This window comes from Athene noctua, chromosome 3 (genome assembly GCF_965140245.1).
Source record: "Athene noctua chromosome 3, bAthNoc1.hap1.1, whole genome shotgun sequence".
Taxonomy (NCBI): Eukaryota; Metazoa; Chordata; class Aves; order Strigiformes; family Strigidae; genus Athene; species Athene noctua.
The window spans coordinates 86,563,599-86,590,547 of NC_134039.1; the positions used below are offsets into that span (position 1 = coordinate 86,563,599).

A 26,949-nucleotide genomic window follows, 5' to 3' on the forward strand; every position below is an offset into this window, starting at 1 on the left:
ACCAAAGGCTTCTCCCAGTCTGACCAGACATAACTGGGCCACGTAGCTCCACGCCACATAACTGCAAGGTTCAGGAGCTCGCTGCTGCTGAAGGAGCAACCATGCATGGGGAGACCTTGCAGCAATGGTAAATCCCCCGGAGAGCCTGTGGCTAGCGAGCACTGACAAACAAACCTTGAATACCCTTTGCCACTCCGTACTGAGTATTCACAGGTCGCTTTTATTGAGCTGTATTTCAGGTTTGCTGTTTTTACAGCTCCCCCAGCTGCACTTGTTCTGTACATGCGTCTGATTATAACTTCAAAGATCAAAAGAGACAGCAGCATTTTTTTCCTAATAGCTATAGTAGTGAAAAATGGAAATAGGCTGTCGTTCTTCCTCGAGGCAGTGTGCCTTGCAGAAGCAAGGCCCTGCAAGCACTGTGGGTACGTGTACTTGTAGCTTCCTGCTCTGAGCAGCATCCTTGGCCTGGGTTAGGCAAAACACTGACCTGGTCTGGTACCTCCCATGCATCTCGTGGCTGTTTTCATGCCTTTTATTGCTTGCAAAGGACCATCTTTGATAGTTTTACCCAGGATGAGAGCTTGCAGCTCTGTGCTTGGTCTCCTGGTAGAGGGCAGCCAGGCATACTAGAGATAGGCATGGGGATTTCCATCTCTCATCCAAGAGCCCTTACAGCTGCCTGGCAGAGGTGTCTTGTAGTCAGTGAAAAATTAGGCTGAAGGGCTTCCTCCCTCTCTCCCTCTGGCTGGGAGCTTCTCACTACAACAGAGACCAGAAGTGCTGAATCTATTTTCAGTCTGGTGGAAATTCTCTTCTGATGTCTTACAGGGACTCCCAGGACCTCCAGGGCAGAAGGGAGACCAAGTAAGTCAAACAGTACAAGAACAACATGTTTCACTAGCTCAGGCAAAGATGTCCTGACTTTCCCCAGCTTGTTCATGTGTGCAGCTCTTGCAAGTGCAGTTGAGTGTGTTTATGGGAAGCCTACACAGAGATGAAGCCAGCAGGGATGCTCTTGGGCTTCGCCACAAGCTCAACATCTCCTCTCTGTTTTGCTCTTGTGCTTCTGAGATGAGTTTTGAACTGTTTTAAGGAACGGATGGGGGAGAGCAAGGAGCAGAAATTTTCCATTGCCCCATATTGCTCATTTTATGTCCTCTTGCCTTGCAGGGGAACCCAGGATTTCCAGGTGCTCCAGCTATGGGGGTAACTATGAGTGGATTGCAGCCCTTCTTGTGCGATAGCCATGCAGCATCACTGCCAGTAGTGCCAGTAGACCAAGAACCAAGGGAGATGTGTCCCACTAAACTGCAGGAAGAACTAATGGACCTTTTCTTTGACCCTCCAGACAACTGTGTCTTCTGGTTGCTTGCTCCACTTCTTGTATTACCAGCCCTGCACTATAGTTGCCCACTGGCTTCTCAAAGGAGCTTCACTGCTGTGCAGGAAACATAAGGATAAGGCCTTCCCACCATTGAATCCCTGTACTCCAGGCCTGTCCCCCATTCCACCTCCCCATTCACAGTGGGGCTGTGCTGGTCCCTATGCTGCTGATGGGTCTTATTTGCCTCATTCCTATGTGGAAACTGGGCTCCTACAGCCTGCTTTTCATGTCCCTCCAAATACTAGGGCAGCTTTAGGGAGAAACCTTGGTGGTGGCCACCTCTGCATGCCCCACAGCATTGCTGCAAGGGCCGTGGGAGCAGTTGGAGGTTGCCCAAAGGACTGAAACCCACCACCAGGACAGACTGATGTGTCCTGGAGGATGCCTGAATGAGCAGGGTACCTTGGGATTCTTTCCTAGCAATGCTGACAGAATTGTGTTGGAGACACAAAGGAGGAAGACAGCTCTGTAGCCCCTAAACCCAACTCAAGGCTGCTCTTCAGGGTTGTAATGCAGTCATTCCCATTCATGGCTGCCCCAAGGTTGGTCCTTGGTGTGTTAGCAAAGGCTGCAGCAGCTATCTGCCAATTACTCCGTGCATGTAATCGTTCAGTTCCATCCCTGGAGCTAAAACCCAGTGAAGTTGGTGGGATTCTTTAAGCTTCAGTGGGTTTGGCATTTGGATTGTAGCTCTTTCTGGGATTTTATGACCCAGTGCACGTGATGGGTTTCCTATCCCATAGCAAGACTGAGATACTCTTGCTTTGGAAAAGAACGTGAATAGACTCTCATTTGAAATAGAGATTATTTTTTTTTCCAAATAAGTGAGCATTTCTATGATTTCTTTTTATCCTCAGGTTTTGGGACCTCCAGGCAAGAAAGGTGTCAGGGTAAGTCCATTAATTAGCACTGCTTGAAATTTAGATGAGATTTTTGCCTGAAAAAAGTGAGGGCTGGACCGTGTTTCACAATCTGAATCATATCCCCCTTGTAATTGACTGGAGAAGAGAGGTTGGAAAAGTAGCAATAGTCTTGCCCTGCTGATATTTCTTTTGCTTTTATTAACATTTTGTGCCTGTCATTCTCTTTCTAGCCCCAGTCTGTGGGGAAATTTAGGATTTCCATGTGCTAGTTTTCAAAGGCAGAGATCACTGAAGCAAAGATCCAGCCCACTCACATGAAGCTACTTCCCAGCTAAGGGACACATTGACATAAAATCAAAGCACAGCTGAGGCTGGAAGGGACTTCTGGAGGTCTCTAGTCCCACCTCTTGCTCAAAACAGAGCCAGCTTTAAAGCTGGGTCAGGTTGTTCGTGACCTTGTGTGCTGAGCATTTCCACAGATGGAGATTTCCCCACCTCTCTGGGACCCTGACCTGGTGTTTGTCCTCCCTGTGACTGGAGGAAATTGAATTTCTCAAACCAGGGAGATGTCTGAGACAGAGCTGATCCCTGACTATGTTGTCCATATTGTACAGCTGCTTTATAGCACAGTGGATATAGTTCACTTTTGCAGTGGCTTCATGGTGGAACATGGCCTGGAATATCTTCATTTTTTAATTCTTGATAGCTCATTGCCAACCTTCAGAGAAATAAAAGATCTCCCTTATCCATGTAAGGAGTATTGACTGCAGGAATAAGTCCTCCTGGATTTTTGATGGCTGACATTCATGCAATCCCTACAGTGCTTCATACTTCCCCTCACCCCTTAGAGACAATGAGTTTTGTCCTTTTTTGCTGGCTTTGGATGTTGGAGCCACCCCCCTTATTTGACTTATTGTTTAGGCTGCTTAGTGCTGGTTATCAAAAATGTTTCCTTTTAGGTTGGTAGTGGCCTGAGACCTGAATTTTATCCTGCTTATACTATAAATGCACACGTGATGCTTTACATATACAAGTTGCGTGGCTGGAGAGGGTGTAACTACTGTGATGGGGTTTGTATGGTAGAAGACCAAGTACCACAGAACAGGCTTCAGTGTAAACCCAAAGATGGGTGGATGAGTGGATTTGGCAAGGGAATGGTTTTCAGAGTGTATTAGGAGTGCAAAATGCAGGTCTAGGCAGCCGCATGAACAGGGTTTTTCTCCCTGCGTGATAGTATCAGCCTTGGGAATGTCTTTATTCACAGGGAGATATTGGGCCAACAGGGGCCCTGGGACCACAAGGAAACAAAGGAATACAAGGGGACAAAGGAGAGAAGGTAATGCACTTGCTTTTCTTGGCACATCCTTTAAGGGTAGAAAGTTTTATTTTGTTTGTGTCCACAAAGGAAGCTTTGAAGCAGATCAAATTCCTTCCTGAGTCAGTGAGAGATGCAGAGTTATGGATGCTCAGCTCACCCAGCTTCCCATGGTTGATGAAAATGCTTAGGGTCTGCTCTTTTTTTGCTAGCTTCAGATGTGGAGATCGATGTGCTGAGCTTGGAAGCTGCTCTGGCAAGACACTGTATCTCCCTCTGCATCTTGCCTGGCACCAAACACAGCATTTGGCAACTAAGTCCCAGCAGTTACAACAAGGATGGGAAGCAGGTTGATCCTTGAGGGGGCTGCAAAGTGGTGGTGGAATGGAGACTGCTAACAGCATGGCACAGGACATGTTCCTGAGAGTGAAATAATGAGAGGAGCAGGGTCATGCCACCACAGTTTGTGTGTAGTAATGGAAGAATTGCAGCCAAGATCTGCAAGATCGGGCTGGGGAAACTGAGGCATGTGCTGAGTTCACCAAATAACCCTCTAGTGAAAGTTGGGTCTCCATGACAGCATCTCTCAGAGGTGGCAACGAATGTGGTTAGGAGGGATGTGATGAAATCAAGAGGGAATCTGGGACGTGGGACTAGCACAGGGTTTGGCCCTAGCTGTCTCTGTTGTACGTAGAGGTGCAGAGAGGAAAAGCTCCCCAAGCTTTACGCTGAGACACACATCATCATTTATTTTTGCAGGGAAGTCCAGGTTTTGGCATTCCTGGTCAGCCTGGGCTGAAGGGAGATCCAGGCGACAGGGTGAGTGGGGCAACGTGCTGGATGTGGAAAGGGGAGGCCTAAGGAGGCAAATCAGGAGGTTCAGAGACAAAATCTGTCACCTTCATGCATGTGAGTTTGCTGGTCTTCACCCACAAAACCTGTCACCAGCAAATTAATAGTGGGATGGTGACAAGGAGTTGAGACGTTACCCTGTGGTTGGTGATCCTATGGTGGTCTTGTGTGAGGGGGTAGTTCACACCTGTCTGTGGAAGACAGCGTTAAGCGGGGGCCTCTCCAAAATGCAGAGAGAGGATTGCTCCTGAGTCTGAAGAAAACAAAGGTGGTCAGTGCTCAGCTGGTAATTCTGTGATCAGCAAAGCCAAGGGAGCCCCATTTCCAATGGCTTTGTGTTCTGAAGGTGAACTCGACCTTTATCTTGCTGACTTTTGTGTCTAAGAAGGTGCAAGCTTCTGGTGGCTCCCACGTGAGTTCACTGATGTATAGTAAGGGTTGGGTTAATGCCTCAGTGTTCCCTCTCACGAGGATATTAATAGTCTCTTTCATTTTAAACCAGAAAAAAGCTTGCAAAATCTAACTTATTCGAGGTCCCCACCCCTCTATCAAAGCTAGTCATCAAAATATTAAAGGTTTCACAGTGGGGAAGACGTGTATCTAGACAGCGTGTGCTTACAGCAGTCCCTCTTCTCTTAGGACACAATCCCTTTTTCCCTCCTTTGCATTTTACTACAGTTTTCGCTGCTAATACCTGCAGTCAAAGAGCAGCTTTGCAGCACTGAGTGTGATGTTTACACCCTTTAGATACATCAGAGGACCCTCACCTGAGATTGTTCGACCTGTATCATTCTTGTTGTGTGATTAACGGTCTGTATTTCTGCAGGGAAACGTAGGTTTGTCTGGCAAACCAGGTCAGAAGGTGAGTCTCTGCAGTGATGGCAACACATAAACCGTTATCTCATGCCTGATGCCTGTGTCACGCAAAGCAACTGGAGTCAGTGGGATTTTATCTTTGCCATGGGGCTAGTGTCGAGACATAGGGAATGTTCAAAAGCTGAAAGATCTGAGCAAATCCTGCTTTGCTGGAGTGTCTGTATGCAGACATGCAGAGCCCTGCATAGACAAACAATTAAAAGATGAAACAAATGAGGCCTTAAAGAATTCTGCAAATCCCAGCCTGTAGGATTTCTCCTAGCAAGGATTGAAAACCAGTCCAGAGAGGTCTGGAAAACATCCCAAATGTGGCGTTTCTTCAGCGAATCTGTTTTGCTGTGTACATTTCTCAAACAGCGTTTCTCCCTAGGCTATGGATTTGGGAAATGATACAGCATGATATATAGCCCAGCGAGCAGAATATTTAGGCTAGATCAGCTTCATGGCCATGGAGAAATTGGATGTCAGAAGAGATAAATGAGATGCATCCAAGACAGGCTATGTTAACAAGATGTGTTAATGCAGTTGCAAAGTGGAGAAGGCAGCAAGAGGTATTTTTGGGTTGGGACAAAGCATGGTGAGGTGGTTGAGTGATGAGGAAGATTTCTGTTGTACGAACTTCAAACAGCAGATGCACAGGTACCCATCCATGACAGCTCAACTGATTTTACATGGGAGTAGAAGTTAAAACATGGAGGGAGAACTGACCCTGTTTACACCACTCTCTCAAGACTGGACCCATCTCCTGCGTCTCCACTAATGGGCCATCTTGTTTGAGCTGCAAAGCTTCCTGGCAGTGGAGAACCTCAGAAGAGTCTGTCCTGCAGCGTTGGCCAAGGCTGCTCATGGGATGGAGATGGACCTCATTAGACATGGATGCTGTTCAGCCTGTCTCACTAAGGAAACCCCATGAGCACAGTCCTTCCTAGCACAGGGTAGATGCTCTGAGCCCAAGCTTCAGCCCGCAGTGTAGAAGCAATTGCACAGCCACGGGGCCTGGCACGCTGTCTGAATCCACCCCGCAATGTCTAAAATGTGAGGATTATGAAATGCAGAAGAGGAATGTAACAACAGTCTTGTTTTCTTTAGGGAGATATAGGTCTGAAGGGAGAGAAAGGTGAACCAGGATTACCTGGGAAACCAGGCAAGACCGGACTAAGAGGTAAAGATGTAAGTAGAAGCTAACAGTCCAGTCATATCGTCATGGTGAACCCCTTGGTGTGCCACCCTGTACCAAGCTAACAACCCCAGGTTATGGCCTTGCAGTAACAAGTAGGAACAAGTGACAAGATGGTACCAGTCAGAAACATGCATGTTCTACAAGTCTGGTTGGGGAAGAGACCAGTCTCAGCACATGGTCAACAAACGAGACCGGACAAACTACCTCTAATTAGGCTCATCAAGGGATATAACTTCTCATTTGCTCTGTCCACTCTTTCATTGCAAGTGAGGAGGTACATCCTTTACAGATGGACATTAGGGTGTGCTTTAAGCTGTGTTTAGAGGTTGAGTCTCTTTACCCTTGATCTGGGAGGAACAAGTGTGTGGCACCATGGTATTTACACTGCCTGGATGCAACATTTCTCACGTGTTATTCAACATCATGGTTTTTTGTCATTGAATCATCTCTGTCTGATGTGAACTAGCACAACGTGCAGCCACAACAGTCCTGAAGGGCTTGCTTTTGGTTTTAGGGCATAATAGTTCCCTCTTATGATCAAACTAGGTGGCCCCTTAAAAGCGTCATAACTGGCTTCTGAAAAGCTTTTCCTAACCACAGTCAGTGAAGACTTTTCTTCAGCTCAAAGGGCTGATTTGATCCCCGAATACCAAGTGGGATAGGATCACCAAGGGAAGTCTTGAGAAAAAAAAAGCGGCTGTGTTTCTGATCCTGAGGCACTGCTGCCCAACACTTCAGAGTCACTGGTGATGCCCACCACCCCTGACTTCAGAGTCACCGGGGATTTCAGAATAACAGCTCTTAACCTGAGTAGGAAACTAGGGTAAAAAACTTGGTCAGAGGTGGAAATGTAACCTAGCGCTTTCGCATTGTGTTGTAGGGAGAACCAGGGAAGAAAGGCACCTCTGGGACCAAGGTAATCAGTGGGGAGCCCACACCTTCCAGAGTTACGTATCTCCCAAACACAGCAGGCTCACCCCCAGCTGCAGCTCAGGGGACAGCGGTGTAGGAGAAGGGCTGCACTGAGTTAGGGTGAAGGTCTACCCGTCCCACGGTCTCACCTCCAGGGGTGACCCACTTCCCTGGAGGTCCTGGGAACCATGCAAAAGTAGGATGTCCTGTGTGACAGGTGATGTCTTATGGGTTTGATAGCTCTTGGTAGATTTTGCTGCTACAAATTTAGTCACCCCACATAAACCTTTAACACCCTCAAACCCTCTGGGCAAGGCATTGCACCAGTTGGTTAAGCAACAGCTGAAGAAACACCCCCTTTGATTGGTTTTGAAGCTGATCCCTATTTGTTTTATTTCCTGTTGACTTGTCCTTAGGTTGGATGAGACTACGAAAAATCATCTTCATCTTGCCCTTGGTTTTTCTTTCTCTTATTTTAGCTTTGGTTTCATCTTCCAAAGCTAAAGGCTGAAAAAGAAAGGACGAAAAAGAACTAAACTGTGGGGTTTGGGGAGGTTGTTTTATATGCTCTGCAGGAGATTCAGAGAACAGATTGCCACAAATAATAGCAAGGTTTGGTGGAAATAACATAATTTTCCTCTTAAATATGAGTATTGTACTGTCACCCTACTTCTTCTGCCCTATTTATTGCATTTATGAGACTGTTCTAAACCACTACCACTAGTTTAAGGCATCTCAGTTGACCACAAGACTGCCTTTCTACCGGCTTTCCAAGCATTACACAATGCCAAAGAGGAGATCTTACCAGCTTTAGAGCCACTGGAATGGTAGGTGGACTTGGTTTGCCTTTAAACTGGGTCCTCCAGGTGTAAGTGCAGTATAACTATCATCAATGAAGGTTCAACCTGATGGAAGCAAGCTTTTAAAAGCTCTTACTCCTCTCTTTTAGGGAGAAGCTGGTGTCCCTGGAGAACCAGGAGAGAGAGGAATCAGGGTAATAATTGCCACTATTATAATTTTCTGCCCAGGTGAGTGGTGGGGCATCAGGAGAGGCTGCTCTGCTGCTGCCCAAGCGCCCCTGGTCTGGGCAGGAGGAGCAGACTTCCTTCTCCATCCCAACAAGACTCCCCACTTAGAAATGTCCACATGCAAATATTTCTTTCCTGGGTGAAAAATCATAGGGTGGGGTAGGTTTCTTTTGCTGTTTGCTTTACTCTTTTGAGTTGCTGGACATGCTCTATTTCTGATTGCTTCTCCTAATCATTTCTTGCAGGGACCACCTGGACTCCCAGGCCGGCCTGGAGAGCAGGGGATAAAGGGCGATACAGGACAGCCTGGGAAGGATGTAAGGCAATCCCTAAAGGAGCAGTTGAGAGAGGGAGAACTTGGGATAGTGCAGTGCCAGTCAAAGAAACAACCATATTTTTTTCTGCCTTACAGCCTGTGAGGCATAGAAAGCTCTCTCTCCAGGGGAGGGGCGTCTCCTCTTCAAAGGGAGGATTAGGGCTGTTTCTCCTTTTTTGTTTGATTAGCTAGAGTACAGGATTAGCAGGATTGTGCACTGGCAGGTTCGGAGTGTGTAAAACTTCCCCAGCCCCATACTGGTGGAAACAAAACACTTAATGCTTTCTCAATCTGGTGAGGAAGGAAGGAAAACAATGCACTTACACTCTGTCTGTCTGATCTCCCTCTAATAGCTTTAGAAAACACTAAAACCAGAGGTCTCAAAGATATGGTGCTTCTACAGACTTTGTGAAACTGAGCAGATGACTTGAGGAAAGTCCCTAATGAGCCTACCCACTGAGGAAGAGGCTAATCATCTCTCACCCCTTATTAAATGTTAGAGAACTCCTCCACAGGAGAGATGTTGAAATCCAGATTTCATTAGCTCAGCTGCTTAAAGACGGGCTTGTTAGTCCATAGGATGCTGAGCTGGAAGAGAGTGGAGACTGCCGAGAGCCCTTACCACAGCTTGTTCTCATCCTGCCTTTCTCTCCACCTCCTAGGGAATCACTGGAGAGAAGGGAGACAAGGGCGAATCTGTAGGTTTGCACATTCCCATTTATAACCTTGCATGAGAGAGAGTCTGTTTGGGGACTAAAAAGTTGAATTTCACCACTCACTGTTTTTTTGGGGGGTGGGGCTATGGGGGTGTTGTATCTTCATAGGGTGAACCTGGGCTGCCTGGGACTCCTGGAAGCATTGTGAGTAACACCTACTTCTGTTGATTTACACAATGTTCAAGGAAGAGGTATGTTGAGATTTATCACGAATCCTGGATACCATGGAGGACACATTGACAGAACTTATTGCTTTTAATAGTGCATGTTGTAGAATGGATTTCCCTCCTAGCCTTATCAATGGTGCAAAACAATGCAGTTAGCTCCCACCCCATGAATCCCACCCCAAATGGCTTGTTATTGATGCTGCAAGAAGATTGTGACACAGAAGAGACTAAAAGCTAGCCATAACCCACCTGATGCCCGTAATCAAGGCATCTGGGCTCCTTCTGTAGTCAAGACAGAGATGGATGCCTTCCAGGAAAGGTGCTCAGGCAGATGGGATGACTCGTGCTCGGGACTCTCCTGTGCCTTTGCGTGGAGTTTTCCTTGGGATGAAAGACCTAACATCAACTTGGGTCAGATGAAGAGTGAGCAACTCAACCCGGTCTCAACAAAAATAAGGCCGGAAAAGATTTTGAGAGGTTATTTAGGTGATCAGGAAGGTGTTTCAGTACATGAATGTGCAAGGAAGCATTTTTCCACCCTGTTGTGCTTCAAAGGAAGCAAAGCCAGCCCAGTGCAACTGCTGCCCTAGAACCAGGAGCCACAGCGTTTCAGGAGAGCTGTGCAAGACTTTATCTTCCATACCCAGGGGTGAGGTATTAGTAGGAGCTGAGTAAGAGGCTTCTTCAGACTGGGCAAAATGGTACCAACCACCTTCAGCAGTATCATTCCTGTACAAACCAGTGATTTCCAGTGACTTCAGAGCTCAGGACAAGCCAAGAGCAAGGAGTCAGTGCCTGCTGGTGATGCCTCTGTCCATATATTGCAGCTCTCTACCCCCAGCCGTACCAAAATGCTGTTTGAAACCACTCCATTTTGTGATCCCAGCCCCATTTTCAATTTTTGTTATCTACTGGGATTCCTGTTCACTTGTCTCTTGTGTATTCTGCACTACTTGAACTCAGAACTCCGGTGTGTTTGGGTGTGGGACATGGGGATACCAAGCACCCCCTGTTCCCTTTAAACTAGCAAGAGCCTTATTGTTCCAGAGTATGGCAAGATCCTCCTCTGCTAATGCATAACCATCTCAGTCCATCACTCAGCCAGGTCCTCTTAGGGTTCAGAAGGCTTGTTCTCACTCATGCAGTTACTCAACCAGCTACTCAAATATCCCATTAAATGTTCATGGCAAAGAGGGACCAACACAATGTCCTGAGCAGCAGGGAAGTGTGTGACCCCAGTTCCCGTTGAGAGGGACTTCACTGGAAATGTAGGTGCTAACACCAACATCACAACCACCCGGAATCTCTCAGAGAGCAAAGATGCTGCACCAGCTCCCTGTTGGTTTGAATCCAAACATAACAGGTTCAGGTGGCTGGCTGATTTGGGAGAAAGCGTCTGGCGCTCTGCCCATGAACAAGGGCTAATGGGGATAAAAGGCACATGGAGGTGAGAGCTTGTATCAAAGACCTCATCCTTCACTTTGTGAGCAAGGTTTTTTTCCTTTTTTTTTTTTTTTTCAGGTATCTTCTCTGGAGAGCACCATCACCCTGAAAGGCGACAAGGTAAGATCTTCTTGCTGAAGAAGATGTGTATTGAAGCCGAATATGTGATTATTTTGCACATGCTGTGTATTTTGTGGCTTCATTACAAGGCAAAGTCTGCAGACATAGCCCAAAACTCCCAAGTTCCTTAAGCAAATTCTGCTGTTCCCACCTCCAACTACAAAAGTCCTCCAAACACAGTGCATCGTTAGCTGCTTTGCTGAAGGGGGTTGATTTGGATGCTGGAATAACTCTTATAGTTTGTCCAGACCAATGAGCCTATTGCTATTACAGAAGCTCCTTGTTATAGCAACAGCTCTGTTTGTGGGTAGGTTTGGAAGAGCTTTTATTTAGTGCCAGCACTTGGATCACAGTAGCGTGGACCCAGCACAGATGGAAATTCCGGCGATAGGAAATGGCAGAGACAGATTCACTGGGGTTTTTTTCAGCCCTGTAAAAAAGATTACTGAAAATATTACTGAGCCCCTCATGACTTCAGGCCAATCTGCCTAAATCCTATTTGGGGGATGCCCTGTGGGAATTAAGACTTGGTGGTTAGGAAAAATGTAAACTGACCTTTAGGTTAAAAGAAGGATTGTAGATAAATGAGGCAACACTACGGGACGCCATGTTGTGAGCGTGAGAAGCAGCAGGTTGGAACACCACCTGCTGAGCGTGTGCTCAGCAAACAGACACAATCTGAAGGTCAGTAGGATGGAGAAGTGGAGATGAAACTACGTAAACATTTGGTAATAAATTGGGAGCTTGCATACAGTGTGGCAGCATTTGCTTTTGGCAGTGCTCCCCCTTCAACAAACTTGAGTGAGTTGGCCGTGATTCAGCACGTTGCCCCGATCCCAAATGGCCCAAGACTGGTAATGCCCAAGTAGTGATCAGTATCAGAGCAGCTCCTTACCTGCTCCCACCCCTCTTCCAATGGTCTGTTTAGCAAAGGAAACGCCAAAGAAATGCAGCTTTGGCTGCACGCAAACCACAATGCCACATGCAGCACCATCTCCAACCCAGTGCAGCAACAGAGGTGGAGTAATTTGAGTAATCAAAGCACACAATAAGATGAAAAATGTATTTAGTTGCCTTCTCTCCCTCCTTCACTTTAACAAGGATTGTGAGTTGGCTGTTTATTTTGTGAACCTTGCAGCTCGGGACAGGGAAGGACACGAGGCAGACGTGGAAGAGGCAGACCAGCCCCAGCATCAATTTCTACTACATTTTGCTGGGCTGGGAGAAAAGGCTCATTCAGAGAGGTGCAGAGTGTATATCTAGATGGGTTCTTTGCAGGCAGAACTGGTCTGGCCCTGCCATTTCTCTGATTTACCTGCAGAACTCGTGAGTCCTGAGTCACGGGCAAAGCAGATGACTGTGGGAGAACAAGAGCTGCAAGCAATTTCGCTGTGGGTCTGTCATCTCCCCAAACCCCACTTAAAGCATCTAGTCCCGGGCTTTACTAAAGAAATGGTGTTGCTTCATCAGCCAAGCTGTGATGGCAGGGAAATAAGAGGCAAAGTTTTGATTGCAAGGAGACGTAATATTGTTATTAGTCCTCATAGGGTAGCAGGGGAAAAAAGAAACACAGAAAAGGTCTCGGGGGCATGAGCCCTTCTTTAGTTCTGAAGCAGAAGGAGCATGTTCCAAGTGCATTATTGCTCCAAATTTAATTGTGTGAATCGGTGAGATAGTTACAAGGAAAGGCTGGTTAGTCCATCTGGAAGAGATGATGTTAGTCTGGGTCCAGCATGGGCCAGCACATGAGAAATACCACAATGCATGATGAAACCATCATTTCCACTGGGAATTTTAGAGGGGACAAAGAACTTACATGTTTCTGCTGGCTTACAGGGGGATCGTGGGAAGGATGGCTTGAAAGGTGAAAGAGGTCCTCCAGGCCCAAAGGTATGTCCTGAATGCATGGAGGCATCTTTGTGGTGATGCCATTATGTTGGGCTGGCCAGAGGGGGAGAGCACCCATCTCAGATCTCTTCTGACCCCCTAAAAGGTTGGGTTTTCAAAGCAGAGTTTCTGAGATGGTCTCATAAACTTGTGGTCACAGTGATGCTGTAGTTCTACAACTCCATTAAACAGATACACAACATTTAGGTAGAAAGATACTGTTCAGGAGTTGAATGGGATACATTTTTAGAATGTTCAATGTTGTTTCCTTACTTTCCTCCACACTGCAAGTTGAAGAGCACATTAGAAAGGGATGGAAGAAGAAATGGCTTCTGATACCACACAATCCAGAGATCTTTAGAGGTGGGACCAACTCCTTCAACTAACGGAGAGGAAAATGCTGCAGAAGGCAGCATCAACAGGGTAGATCTCCTGACTGGTATGAGATCTGGGTCTTTGCAAAGGCAAGGACTTATCCAGGCAACATGCACGGGCTGTGCCTTCGACATACCCAGTTTGGCCCAGTTTGGCCAGTGCAGCCCACACTGTGGTCCTTCACCCCGGCACATCTTGCCATGAAGATGCAGTGCTGTCGGGGCCTTCCTGGCGCCCTTCATTCCACCGGAATCTGTCGATACAGAAACCAGATTTCAGTGAAATGAAGCCCATCAGAGAGGCAGGTCAGTCCCCGCCTCAGCAGACGTTCCTCGGCTCAGCGCTGGACCTCCCAAGCTGTTGCAGCTCATCTGTAGTTTCATCTGTGGTGATGGCCCAGGATCACTCACCCGGAGAGTGTCACCATTCTGGGCAAGGAGAGATGGACAGCCCATCTATGCAACTTGAAGTTGGGAGTCCAACCCATTGGAGATACTTGTCCCAGACCACATGTGGCAGGAGGAAGGGCCACCAGCACCATGGCCACCTCCAGAAGGGCCCACCAACCATGGGGGCACCTTGGCCATCCTCCTTCTTGCTGCTACCTCTGCACAGCAGTGACAGCATTGGTGGCATTGAGGGGCCTCAAAAACCTTTGCTTTTTGACACACTGTGCATGGCCAAGAAATGGAGAAGGGGATGGTGCAAAGCTCTGATCCAAGCCTCACTTTGATGATGGTCTGGTCCAGGCCTGCCCTATGAATTGCAGCCAGCAGCTGTGTCCAGTGGTGGAGTGAAGGAGCCCATTGAGGAGGGTGGGATTCAAACCCCCTCTCTGAGCCGACGGGGATTTGTCTGGAGTCACAGTGCAAGCTGATAGCAGAGTAAGGGCCAGATATGTGGCTCTTGCCCCTCCTCAAGAGCTCCTCTTCTTGTTGTTCATTGGGATAATGACTTAATTAATGAGTTGTTCTTGTTCATTTGAAGGGAGAACCTGGTCCACCAGGCAAAGGAGTGGAAATGAAGGTAAGTAAAATAAAAATTACAGAGCATATTAATGTTGGAAACACCTCCCTCTCTGTCTGGGGTGGGGATGGCAGAGGGAATCCAGTGTGTGCCCCCAGGCTTAGCCATCAGCCACTCACAGGACCAGCTTCCTGGGCTGGAGGAAAGAGGAGGAGAAGTTCTGACCCTTCTTTCCTCTTGCAGGATCTGGAGAGGCTTTTTGAAGCAAATGGTATCAAGGTAGGTAACGCTTTGACGGAGATAATGTGTGCTGCCCCAGGTCCAGCACTGGCACTCACAAAAAGGCAGGGCTGTTAGGTTTCCTTTTACAGCTTACCGTATATATTTAAATACTTCTGGACAGCTTTTCTGCTGCTTATGTTATGGGGTGGATGGTGGCTTTGAGGCCCATATAACATTGAGACGTGGCAAATACCCGTTCAGAGCTTGGTGCTACCACCTAGGGTTGACTCGTACTTCAGTACTGGGACTGCACAGCCATCGAGAGGAGACCCCCACAGGCCTCTGGGGCTCTTTGTCCTGTTTAGTCCAAAGTCCAGTTTGGGTTGTTCCTTAGCTCATGACACAAATAATAGTGAATAATCACTGTGCAAGTGAAATGCTGGGGGTTTCAACCCCAAGCCCCAAATTAAGGCTGACATCTGGGTGATTCCCCCAGCCCTTCCCAAAGGGGGGGTGAGTTTCCCTTTAGGCTTCCCCCCAGGGTGGGGCCTGGCAGACAGAGCCATTGGGTAAAGAGCCCCAGGGGTCCCGCAGTGAGTAACCCAAGGTCAGGTGTCCACTGAGGGATAACAGCTGGGACCCCTGGCAGGAGGGGCAGTGTCTGTGTGTGAGGGGGATGCCCTGTGCAGAGTTCCCTGCTGGGGAAGGACCTCCCGCCTCCCTGGGACTGGGCTCCGGGCAGGTCTGGCTTTTGTAAACGCGGGCTGTGCAGAGATTCAGTGTGTGGCTGCCTTGGTCTGATGTGTTTGGCTGGTTGACTCGGTTGTCTCCTGTCCCTTCTATGGGAGACTGCATGTCGCCATTTACCCCACCCATTGCTGGTCGTGCGGTGTCGTTGTTGGGGTCATTGGGATTGATGTTGATTATGTATAACCCAATTGACTTGTTTGTACCCCCAGCGCTCACCCATGGACTGACCCTTTTGTATCAAATATGATCTGGTTATTGGTTCATCTTTATGCTGGCTGTGTCATTTATGCTAGGCCTAATAATTGGTAAAACAGCAAGACAGCAGTGCTAGACTGGTGGCCTCCCTCTCCACCTCTCAAGGTTACCATCAAGCTCAGGAAGTGTGATGAGGCTCAGCTTTTAGTATCTGCCAGGCAGGTACTTATAGTTGTGCTCATGACCTTCAGCTCCTTTCTGAAAATTCTGGAGGTGTGACTGAGGGAGGTGAGGGACTGACTGATCTGGGCAAATGTAGCAGGTTTATTTAGGATGAGGAAAGCCACCACATAAGCACCGTTGATCTACTCCTAGATGCCCAAAATGCAGCCACCTGTGTTTAAATCATCTGTTGTCGGTCGGGGCACATTGCTTCACCAGGTGCTCTGTGAGCTCCAATGGAAATGCAGCAGTCGTTGTTTTGGGGTGGCTGCCTGTGCGCTGTCGTGTGTCAGGAACAGGAGGGTGGCTCTGGGCTACTGCCTTAATGGTCTCCACTGGTTGCAGCTGGCACTGCTGAAGGACCTCTCCAACGCACTCCTGCAGGATGGGCTGGATGGGCTGGTGCAGCAGCTGGGTGGCTCCAGGACAAGCAAGGCCTCCAGGAGAAAGCAGGCAACTCTGCAAGCCACCACACATGGCGTGAGTATTGTCATCTGTCGTCCTCACGGGACAGACAGACCTCGAAGGAAATGTGAGAGACAGAAACGAATCATTGAAGGCTTCAGGGTCAAGCAGGTTACAGTGACTTGCAGCCACTGTAAGAAATGGTTAAACTGGAAGCAGCTAATGGCTTGCATGAGGATCTTTGGGTTAAACGGATGGGCTTGCAAAGCGTTCTTTTTTCAGCAGAAATAAAGGAATCAGCCAACCCTTATTGTTGATGAAGGTAGCTAGAAGCCGTCCTCCAAAGCCATCAGCCTCCTTAATGCCCTTTGAGGGTTGTGGATTGTTGGAGTGGTGGGTGTGAAGGGGGAGCAAAGCAGTTGAAAGCACAAGAAGTGATCCCAAGGGCAGCCTCAAAAGCAAGAGGGGTCCCAGGGAGGTAGGACTAGCTTGGAAGGAAGGCTTGGAGGTGGCTAGCAGGGAATTGCTGACTCCATCCTGGTTTGGAAAAGCTACCAGGTGGGACAGAGCATGCTGGAGGCATGGGGCAGCAGGTAGAAATAACCCATCAGGTTCCAGCTCATCACATGTGTGGATCCTGGGAGCTCAGGTTTGTCATCGCCACACCAACCCACTTTTTTGGATGTTGCAGGATTTGCTGGTGTTTGATACTTCTCACGATGCCCTGGCCAGCACCGAGGTGACAGAAGAAGCACAGAGCCTGGAGGTGGAGGCTCAGTTTAGGGTGCCGGTGTCTGGAGGACTCCTTAAGGTGAAAATAAACAACAGAGCAGAAGATCTATGTAGATCTACACTCCTGTCCATCTGGTCTGCTGCAGCAATGATATTAACAGATTGCACATCAAATGTGTGCCAGCTGTCTGTGAGCTCCCAGTCCATGCTCCAGTGATGCTTCTGCTGATCCTCATGCTCCCTTCTTTTCCACCCAGCCACAACTCATTCTTGTCTTCTAAGCAAAAAATCCAACACCTTTTGGGCTGGTTTCAAGCCACAACAGTTCTGATTATCTATTGAACTTGCCCTGCAACTTCTCCTCACTCGGAGGCTGTAATCTAGGTGCTTCTCTTCTTCTCTATCAGGGGCAGATCCAATCCTGCTGTCAAATTGGATTGAGATTGCCCAGGAGAGGAGTTCCTGCCATGCTTCCACAGCCTTCGTTTGCTTGAGTAACCAGGCTAATTGCTAGAGAGAATCCAGTCACCTGCATCCTTTGCAGTTGCAAGTAACAGACAGTTTGCGTTTATAGAAAATAGGAATTTATTAGCAATGTTAAGGCTTAATCTCCATGCTGAACCAAGTTCCAGTGTTGTACAGCACACCTCCAGGAATAACATGAGAGGGCTGTATCCAGGTCACCTCTCATAGCTGCTGGAGGAGTCAAGTATCTTAATTTGCCTGTACTAGACAGTCCTGATAAGAGATAGTCCAGGAAATAGTGCCTGCAGCTGTGGTGGGGCTTTTCTCATCCTCTTTTTATGACAGCCAAGAAGTGATTCACTCTCCATAAACCCTTGTAGGTCACTGGTGGGAAATGTGGTCTCCAAGTGGAGCACAAGAGCTGTGGGGGTGTTTGGAGCCACCTCCTGATGATTCTTTCTCTGTGGTTGGTTCAGCGATGACCCAGTTGCTCAGGTTCTTAGACAGGGTGAGACAGGCTCATTCCCTCTCAGCTCCAGGCTCCTGCTCTGATCTCAGGTGAGACTTGTTGCTTTTCTGGATCATTGCAGTCTGGGTGATAGCATTTTAGGGGCTTGAGAGGGGATGAAGTGTTCACCAGTAGATGTATTTGCACCAAAAGACGCAAACTGAATATGTGCCAGCAACCCTGGAGCCAGCAATGCTGGGATTTGGGGTACAGAGACACCAAAGCTGTCTCTGTCAGGCTTTTGAGACCAGCTCAATCTGTCAGAAAGGGTTGGGGACCTCTCTGCTCATCTGGGCCAGCCTAAGAGAGCAAAGGAGGTCCAAGCAACCCTCCAACCCACGGGGGATCCTTGCAGTCTGCCCCAGCCCATCCTTGTTGGCACTTCCCAAATAAGGTGCAAGAGAGGTCTTGGCACCTTGGTCTCCAGCCTTGTCCTGCTGTCTCTGGGCATGCTATTGAATGCTATTGAATAAATGACAGTGTTGATAAAGCAGTGTATTGTGGATGATGTCTTGACTTAGAAAAACCAGTAACTTTCTTTGGTCTCCACAGGGTCTATCTGCTGGTGGTTCTGAACCTGAGTACGAGTCCTTAGGAAACCCTCACGAGTCCTTGGAGAAAACACCTGAGGAAAGAAGGAAGGAGAGAGACTCAAGAGGGACAAACATTTCTCTCAGCAGTGTATGTAAATACCTGTTCAGTGACTTTTAATTGTTTTTTTCACTTGTGCTGATTTAATAGATACAAAGGAGTTACATTTCTCAGAGGCTGATAGGACAAGACATTGCAATTCTGTGAGTTTTGCCCCTATTTTACTGCAGTGAAAAGCTAAGTTAGAGAAAGGAAAAGGATCCCTTCATGGATCACTGTCAGAGCTTGGAAAAGGGTCTTGTTTTCCATCTCCTGCTCTGGTAGTCAGCGAGACTGTGTTGTTGCTTATCCATCACTCTGCAGAGCTTGGCTGTGTCCCCACCACACCCAGAAGATGATCTGCAAGGAAGTCAGCCCATGTTGCTTCTCAAGTCCTTGGAGGAGGGGGTGGAAGGACAACAGGACATCAGCCATGTATGTCTTCCCCAGCAGTTCTGGGCAGTAGACCGGTGTGGAGATAAGTGATAGACTGGAAGGGACTGGGATGCACATTTCTCATCCAGTGCTCTGAGTCCTGGGGCAGGTCCCCCCACATCTCCAGAGGATACCACTGCTCAGACATGGGACCTGGGCAGGAGAGTGGTGGCCAACCTTGTCCTTTGCATTCAGACAGGGAAGTGGGAACCCCCAGAGCCCTTGGCAAATGTTTTGTTAATTAATTACCCCTTTTTTTTTTGGGGGGGGGGGGGGGGGGGGGGGGGGGAGGACAGTCTCTTTCTAATCGGAATCCATCTAGCCACAGCATCCATCCTACTATTTGGGTTTGGGTTTAGTTGACTGAAAAGTTGTTGATTCTCAATATTTTTTAAAATCAGACTTGTAATACTCCAGGAACAGTGCAAAGCCCAGACAGTGAATTTAAGTTATGTCCCTTGACAAGATATTTCCTCTTCCTTCTTACTTCTATAGATGTCTCAGAATAGTCCACAGACTCTCAGGTTTCCCTGCACAGTGTTAGTCTTTTAGACCCTGGTATGCACTGTCCTGAGCTCAGCTCTGGAGTGCAGAGTTTGACTCCCCTAAAGAAGAGGGTTTTAGGGTCTAAGCAGGAATTTGCAGACTTTCTCCTTTTTAAGGACTCACCAACAAGAGCAAATTGTATTTTAATAAGCCTTTGTGGGTCAGCTGAACCAAGGTGACTGTCCCAGAGGAAACATGATGCAGGGTGGCACACCTTACCTCTTCCTTCAAGGTGTGCCTCTTAAAAAGCTGAAGTGGTTTGTTACTGCACTTCAGCTGAAGGACAGTAGCAGAGTAGAGGTTTCTTCCATAGCCAGGGGTTAGAACTGCTTTACGAGCACATGTGTCCATACCCCTTAAGACACATGATATCATTTTCAGCCAAGTTGGAGGGTGCATCCAGGCTGATAGCAGCAGTTACCACAGCTCAGCTGATGGGCGATAAATTGTGGTGTTGCTGCAGTGTGGTTGTCTGAGCCCTAACATCGCATTTCACTCCTTTTTTATTTTTTTTTTTTCCCCTGCCCTCCTGGGCATGCATTTTCTCCTGAGAGCCCAAATCATGCTTCGCTGCCATGTACCAAACCCAGCACCCTCCAGTTTGAACATCACTGGAAGTGCCCAGTCCAGCCCAGCTGCCAGACCCTACCCCGACACCAGGCATTGAGTGACACCAGCCCCAGTGATGGAGAGAGAGAGAAAATGTATTTATCCAGTGCTGGCTTAACACTTTTGCACAGTGACATGCTCCTGTATGAGGGACGGAATTCTCTTTCTGAAAATACTCAGACTGGTTACCAACAGCCTTAAAAAGTGAACAGAAAAAATCCCCTGGATGTTTGCTTGCAGCTACAGGCACGGTGGCTGCTAGGAACAAGCGTTAGCAAGGGTGTTTCTAGGAATAGCAAAGAGGGGGTAGCTCAAAGTGGGGAGACCCTGTTGGAGGAAATCTCTCTGATTTAGGGAGTCTGCTCAACACTTGCTTCTGCTCCCATGGCTTTAAGCCGTCTCCAGGCTGGTTCTGCGAATTACCACCACACGGAATCACGAGGCTGGAGCAAACAATATTGCAGCAGCCACGAGAGGGCTCCCGGCACAAACACACGCAGACACCCCCCCTGACACGCGTGTGTGTGTGTAAACTGCAGCTCTGGAGATGGTGGCCTGTGCCATGAGCTGCCACCAGCTTTGTTTCTCCTCCTGGATGCACCGTTTCCCTTGGCTGGGCATGGTTAAAATGAAGAGAGATCTGGAAGCCCAGAGGATGAAGCCCAAACTCCCACATTTCTTGGGGATTGGGCTGCAAGCCCCCGGCTGAGGTGGGAGATTTTTGGTGTCCTGCTCTCAGAAGCAAGTAGAGCCCAGTCCCTATGGACCTGCACCTGGAGACCATGAAACTGGGGAGGTCCCGAATCTCTGGCTTCATTTGAAACCGTGGATTTCACCCATGCTGGATGCTCTTTTTGAGCAGAGCCCTCATGTCTTAACATGTGCCCCTGCCTGGTGTCATTTAATGAATCAGACCCGCCACAGCCACGGCATTTCCTCCTCAGTGAAACAGGAGTGAGCCCTGTTTATGGGTGTCTGGAAGCCAAGTGCATCCATGTGCCCAGGCACCGTGGCATCGGGAAGGAAAAGGGACCCTGTGGCCATGCCAAATGTGACATTTGGGCAGAAAGAACTGTCCTCACTCATCAGGGGTGTAAGCAATTAATTACAGAATCACAGAATTTAATCCCTGCATCCCAAGCACAAAAAGCAAGCTCTGTGTCCTCTTTGAGATGTCACTTTTTATTTTAAAGCCCCATAACTGCATCCCAAGGACCAAAAGCAATCTCTGTATCCTGTTTGGAACGTCACTTTTTATTTTAAAGCCCCATGAAAAGTGCAGAGTAGAACCACAAAGTGATTTGTAGGTGTGTACAGGCTCGTTTATCACAAGAAACCTAAGACCAGATATTTTTTAGCCAGACTCGAGGTGGCTAAGATAATTTGATTTCAGCATCGAAGATTTTTTTTGTAGAGAGGAGATACCAAATGGTAAAGGGCTCTTTAATCTTGCAGCAAAAGGCAGGAGAGCTGGAGGGAGGAAACCAAAGACTTATAATTCAAATGGGAAATTAGAGCTCAAGCTGATTAACCCCGGGAGCAGGCTGGAGGGAGATGGGACGAGGCAGCAATTCCTTGTCTGTCGCTGCCTGAGTTATCAGGAGCAGAGCACAGGGGGGCTGGAGGGGAAAAGTTTGCATTTTGGGTTTGTAGAGATGATCTCCTGCCCCCACTGGGGCTGGTGTTCAAGACACCTATAGATCAGTGCGTGCAATATCAGGGTCATCCGACAGCGACGCCGCACCTACGTGTTTGGCAATAATTATAGGTGCAATCCTGCAGCCCAATATTGCCAGACGCCTTTCTCTGAATCCCAGCCCAGGGGATTGATTCCCTGTCAAAGGAAGGGTTGCTTGAAAAGATAGCCCCATAGAACCACCCTTCCTGCTCTTGTGTCCAACCATCCCCATTTTGGCAGGGGCACAATTTGTAAAAACCGAACAGCTGCCAAAAGTTTTTTAGGGCGCTTCAAACCCCCTAGCACAGTAGGATCTACACCCCAGGGCATTTTTCTCTGTTGTATTGGATGTAAAATCCCCTTTATCCTCAGGATAAGTGTGGCCCAAAGGCAGGGAAACGGCAGCAGCCCCTCTCTCCCTGCAGCTCCTGCATCGTCTCATTCCTGGTGCCTCCCACAGCCGAACTGACCTCAGCAAAGGGAGTGAAATGGAGCCAGTTGTTTTCCCATCAGCAGCAGCTGTAATCACGAATTTTACCTGTTAAAAGGTTCATGGGGCTCTAGAGAGAAGCAGCCTGTAATAGCCCAAGAGCTTCATCTCGGAGGTGCAATTTCTGGCTGGCAGGAGTTAATGGCCAAAGCAAATTAACTGAGATAAGGAGGCAGGATGAGCCCAGGTACATGTGCCCGTGTGAGAAGAAGTGGCTGGTTACTCTTTCCATGGATGAGCCACTTCTTTAGTGTTATGGGACCGTACCAGCCAATTCCTGCCTCCTCCATCTCCCAGCTCCCCTGTAGTTAAGTTTACTCATTTTCAGAGTTAATTCAGATAAACACCCCTGATTGTCTTCATGTGGATAAACCCATAGTCGCTTAATTTTCCTACCTGCTATCTTCTTGGCCTTGTTATTTCTCTCTTTCCTGTACCTCTTTGCAGGAAAGTTGTTGGTTTGGTTTTTTTTTTAGTCCCCCTTTTATTTTTATTTCTGCTTTCTTGCCCTAATTCTATCTGTTCCTTTCCTCCCTCCTCTCTCTTCTCCTTTCTTTTTTACACTGTCACCCGCCATCAATAAATCATTCCTTTAGAAAGCAGCAGCAGCCTCTCTACTTTTCTTTGAGGTGCCTTATTGCTGGCACCTCAGAGCCGGAAACTGCTAAAATTGCAGAGGAATTGCAGAATGAAGGAGAGTTATTATCCCCTGCAATTTCCCACCACCCCAGTAAATGGCAGCTTTATGAGATCGCATGCATACGGGTCGCCTTCAAAACCTCAGCGAGGTCTTGGCAACCCATGGGCTTGCCTCACCGCTGCCTTGTGACGCGATTGGCACGTCTGTGAGTTGAACATGGGCTCATGCTGAAGAGCAGCAGCTTTTTACAGCCAGTCAGGACAGAGATGAGCTGTGACCCGGTACAGGATGGGCAGGAATGTTCACTCGGTCTCATCTGATGGTGCCATCGGACCCACCCAAATCACCTCTGCATCTCTCGGGGAGATGTTTCTCTAGCTTGTCTCACAAAAACCACCCTAGATGAGCACTCCCCTGAACAATATGTGCCAGCACATCACTGACCTGTCTTTTATTCCTCCTTCTGTCATCCTCACCATCTTTCAGTAAAGAATCACAATTTTAATTGGACCACAATAATTTTTTTTTTTCTTTACGCATTTTGGTGAGTCAGAAAATTCTTGGGTTCATTAGCCACTAGGTCAGATTCTCATCCAGCAAAACAGGACTGTCATCCCTGAAAACCTGACAGCGTAATGTCCAGGGCTGGACGAAACAGCATTTCTTGGAAGTCCTTCAGTTAGGATTTATTTTCCCTTAACTTTAACCATCTGAATGTCTCAACACATACTTCTAGGTGAAATTAATTGAGATGAATCCAGGTCTCTGTTTCTGCAGCAAATAATGTGGGAATAATGCTACATAACTGCACCCCATCCTGAATTCTCCCTCTCCTTCATGTGCTCCTGGCAGGACTCAGGGTTGGGGTTTGGGTACAAGGAGGTGCCCAGCTTTCTTTTGTTATAAATAAATTCACTTATTTTTTACTTTCATACCAAAATATTCCCCAAAGCTACACTGCAGTGCTTCCACTGTGTGGTTCAAAGAATAATTGCTGTACACCGAGATATCCAGCAGCGAGGAATATTATCATCTTTACCACAGCAAGTAGATAATTTACTGTTGCTAATATGGAAAAGGACAAACAATTTATGAGCCAGACCAGTAACTATTTGTAAAAGCTCTACTGTGTGTGCCTTAAATATACATCAGCCAAAACCACGAGCACTGCAAACATCACCTAGTGGCAGATTAATGTGTAGACATTAATAGGTATTAATAGTTGTCTTATTCCAATGAGATACATTAAATGCATAGCAGGTGTGTTACTTGGGCATGGCTGGTGCAGGGAGGCATTTAAAGTTCAATGTTGCAATATTTTAGGTGGGTTTTATTTCTTTGTAATGGCAGTAAATTAGTTGCACAGTGTTAAATAACATTTATTATTATTATTATAGATATAATATTAAGTTCTCAGCAGGATGCTGTTTCCCTTCCCCCAGGAAAATGTGAATTTAGACGATGGCTTTGCACTCCCAAGGCACGTTAGAGCCAGGAGATCTGCTGAGCACGAGAGACGCATGGTAAAGACCTCGTTTCACCACAGCAGCTTCAGGCTGGCCTGTGTGCAAGAGCAGAGCCATCGGTGTGATCCAGGAGGAAGCAGTGACCCTTCCTTCTTGGCTCCCTCACAGGTTCATCCCCCTGGTGCCCCGGGAGCTCGAAAATCCCCATCTGGATCCATGGTGAGTGAAAACCCCATGCAAGGGTGTCTTCAAACACATGGAGGCAAGGGGAACCCTAGTTGCCCACTTGTGCAAAATCACGACAAATGTAGAGGGGGTGTGTGAAAGGTTAGTGATAAATATTAATAAATAAAGCAAGAAACAGCTGCTGCAGAAGCCGTCTCTCTTGGCAGAGCACATTGTTCTCCCTGTATCTGGCAAGGGAAACGTGATGCTCGGAAAACAGAAGGGGGGAAAATCAAACTTAATCAATGAAGGAACATAATAACCTGGTTCCTGGGGAAAGCAGCCTAACTGGAGGGTGTTTTGTGTCCCAAGAGATATTTGTATGTGTGCTTAAATGTGTAAAAATATGTGTGTGTTTGTAAACACATACAGCTCTGACACACCTGCACAATTACATTGTTGATATCGGCACAAATACACCAGAAATAGAAACCGCAAAGAGTTGATTTTTACAACATTTATAAGAGGTGAGGATGAAAAATTCTGAACAGCAGATTTTTCCTAAGTTTGAATGAATTTCTTGGAAAGCAGTGAGTAACCCTCACCCTGCATTCCCAGGAGGAATGGCAGCAGTGAGCTGAGCTCATCCACTCCGTGAGAAAACACATCTTCTCATAGTCCTCCCTAAAGGGCCATGGTTAAGGTGGGTCATCACCAAAAGCCTGGTATTGAGGCTTCTCTTGGTTCACGGACCCTGGCAGCCCATACGCAACAGGCAACACCAGCTCTCAGATGTCCTGTCTGGGCTGGAGCAGGTCAGAAGGAGCCTGGAGGCCACCCTGTATCCAACCAGGAGCCCTTCAGTGGCGTTCTCATGATCCTCGGTAACACACGGCTTCCCTGTGAGATACCTCCAGCCTCCTCGCTGCCTAACAAGGGTGGAAACTTTTTCCAAATGCTCTCACGCTTTTTTCTTTTTTAATTCAAGGCGTACCCAGGCCCTGACCACCCGAGGAGAATTAAGGTACAGCATTCTTGTTGTACTCCTCTTATCGCAGCTGCGTGTGGTGAGGATGCAGCTGATCCTTTCTCCCATCACACCACATCCCAGCCCAGTTCTGTATGTGCATTTTTTTTTTTTCTTACAGAAGGAAGAAACTGGCTCAGAAGATCCACCCTCCCATGGCCAAAAGGTCAGTGATTTTGGTTCAACTTTTAATGCAGATACCCAGTGGCACCTTCAGGGAGTCAAGATAGTGATCCATCTCCCAGAGCAGTCTCATATGGAGGCTGAGAAATCACGAGTGAAAATTGGCCAGGCCCGTAGGTTCAAGAGGTAGTAATCAACAGTTTTGGCCATTGGTAAAGAGCAGAGATTCCAGGCTTGAAGGTTTTGTAGCTGGTTTTGTGTTTTGGGGATCCTCAATACTTTTATCCTCTGTGGACCTCTCCTGTCTCCCTCAAATTCATCCTTTAACATCTGCAGCATCCAGGGGCAGGGAGACCCTCAGCTTACCACTCATATCTGACCCTTTCTCTGCAATTTATGTTTTCTCTCTCTGCGTTTTCACTGCACAGGATAGAAGGGATGGGCTCAGGGACATCCCCAATCTGGTCTGGGGATGCAGGTGGTGGAAATGAGGGGCTCCTCCACAAAGTTTGCCAAAATCTGATTCAGGAATGAGAGCAGCACCCACCTGGTCCATAGAGGGAAGGAAAAATTCCTTGTAGCAGCGCATGTTTGCAATTGAAGGGCTTGCCTGTTGTTTTCCAGGGAGAAATGGGAGCTCCAGGAGTCCATGGAGACAAAGGAGAAAAGGTAGCAATAGCACTTTTCTGGCCTGAGCCTCTGAGACCAGGAGAAGGCTCTCTGTGCTAAGAGGGTCTGGAAACGGAGAGGCAGCTGGGGACATGCTGATGGGGAAGGACATTCAGGGCCTGTGGGCGACTGTGCCGACGTAAATTGGGATTGCCACAGTCCCCCCTTTATCTCTGAACCTGGCTGGGTGTTTCTGTTCCCTCCCTTCCAGCAATGCTAACACGCATCATCTGCCACGAGCTCAGGGGTAAATGCCAAAATTCAGGAGTTTTTTCTGATGTTCGTTTTCTGCTGGATTGTTGAACTAAACCAGGTGACAGACAAACAAAACCCAGCCCTAGGATGAGGATAGGGATGGAAGAAGGACCACACAAAACACAATTTCATGAACACTTTTGGCAGCAAAGGCTTGTAGGGATCAAATGGCAGATGGAGGGTGATGGGACCCAGATATTCAGGCAGACAAGGCAGGGTTGTTATTAAAAGGCACAGACAGATGGGGAAGGGGTGGTTCGCATGGGCTACTATTTAAACACCTGTGTGGTGCAGCATCCTGGGGACACGGGCAT

The 26,949-nt window shown here is 47.8% G+C and overlaps 1 protein-coding gene across 1 annotated transcript in view; it reads left to right on the plus strand.

Annotated features, from left to right (window-relative positions):
• Positions 1-26,949, plus strand: part of LOC141959455 (uncharacterized) — a 154,499-nt gene that overhangs the window by 80,394 nt on the left and 47,156 nt on the right. The window contains exons 39-62 of the mRNA XM_074903545.1: positions 832-867; positions 2,245-2,277; positions 3,515-3,586; positions 4,325-4,384; positions 5,244-5,279; positions 6,383-6,463; positions 7,354-7,389; positions 8,335-8,379; positions 8,659-8,730; positions 9,392-9,427; positions 9,554-9,589; positions 11,134-11,175; positions 13,012-13,065; positions 14,425-14,463; positions 14,647-14,682; positions 16,138-16,272; positions 16,889-17,008; positions 18,455-18,583; positions 18,857-18,967; positions 24,373-24,453; positions 24,565-24,615; positions 25,550-25,585; positions 25,710-25,754; positions 26,336-26,380. Of these exons, the coding sequence (XP_074759646.1) occupies positions 832-867; positions 2,245-2,277; positions 3,515-3,586; positions 4,325-4,384; positions 5,244-5,279; positions 6,383-6,463; positions 7,354-7,389; positions 8,335-8,379; positions 8,659-8,730; positions 9,392-9,427; positions 9,554-9,589; positions 11,134-11,175; positions 13,012-13,065; positions 14,425-14,463; positions 14,647-14,682; positions 16,138-16,272; positions 16,889-17,008; positions 18,455-18,583; positions 18,857-18,967; positions 24,373-24,453; positions 24,565-24,615; positions 25,550-25,585; positions 25,710-25,754; positions 26,336-26,380 (1,467 nt within the window). The remainder of the gene's footprint in view (positions 1-831; positions 868-2,244; positions 2,278-3,514; positions 3,587-4,324; positions 4,385-5,243; positions 5,280-6,382; positions 6,464-7,353; positions 7,390-8,334; positions 8,380-8,658; positions 8,731-9,391; positions 9,428-9,553; positions 9,590-11,133; positions 11,176-13,011; positions 13,066-14,424; positions 14,464-14,646; positions 14,683-16,137; positions 16,273-16,888; positions 17,009-18,454; positions 18,584-18,856; positions 18,968-24,372; positions 24,454-24,564; positions 24,616-25,549; positions 25,586-25,709; positions 25,755-26,335; positions 26,381-26,949) is intronic.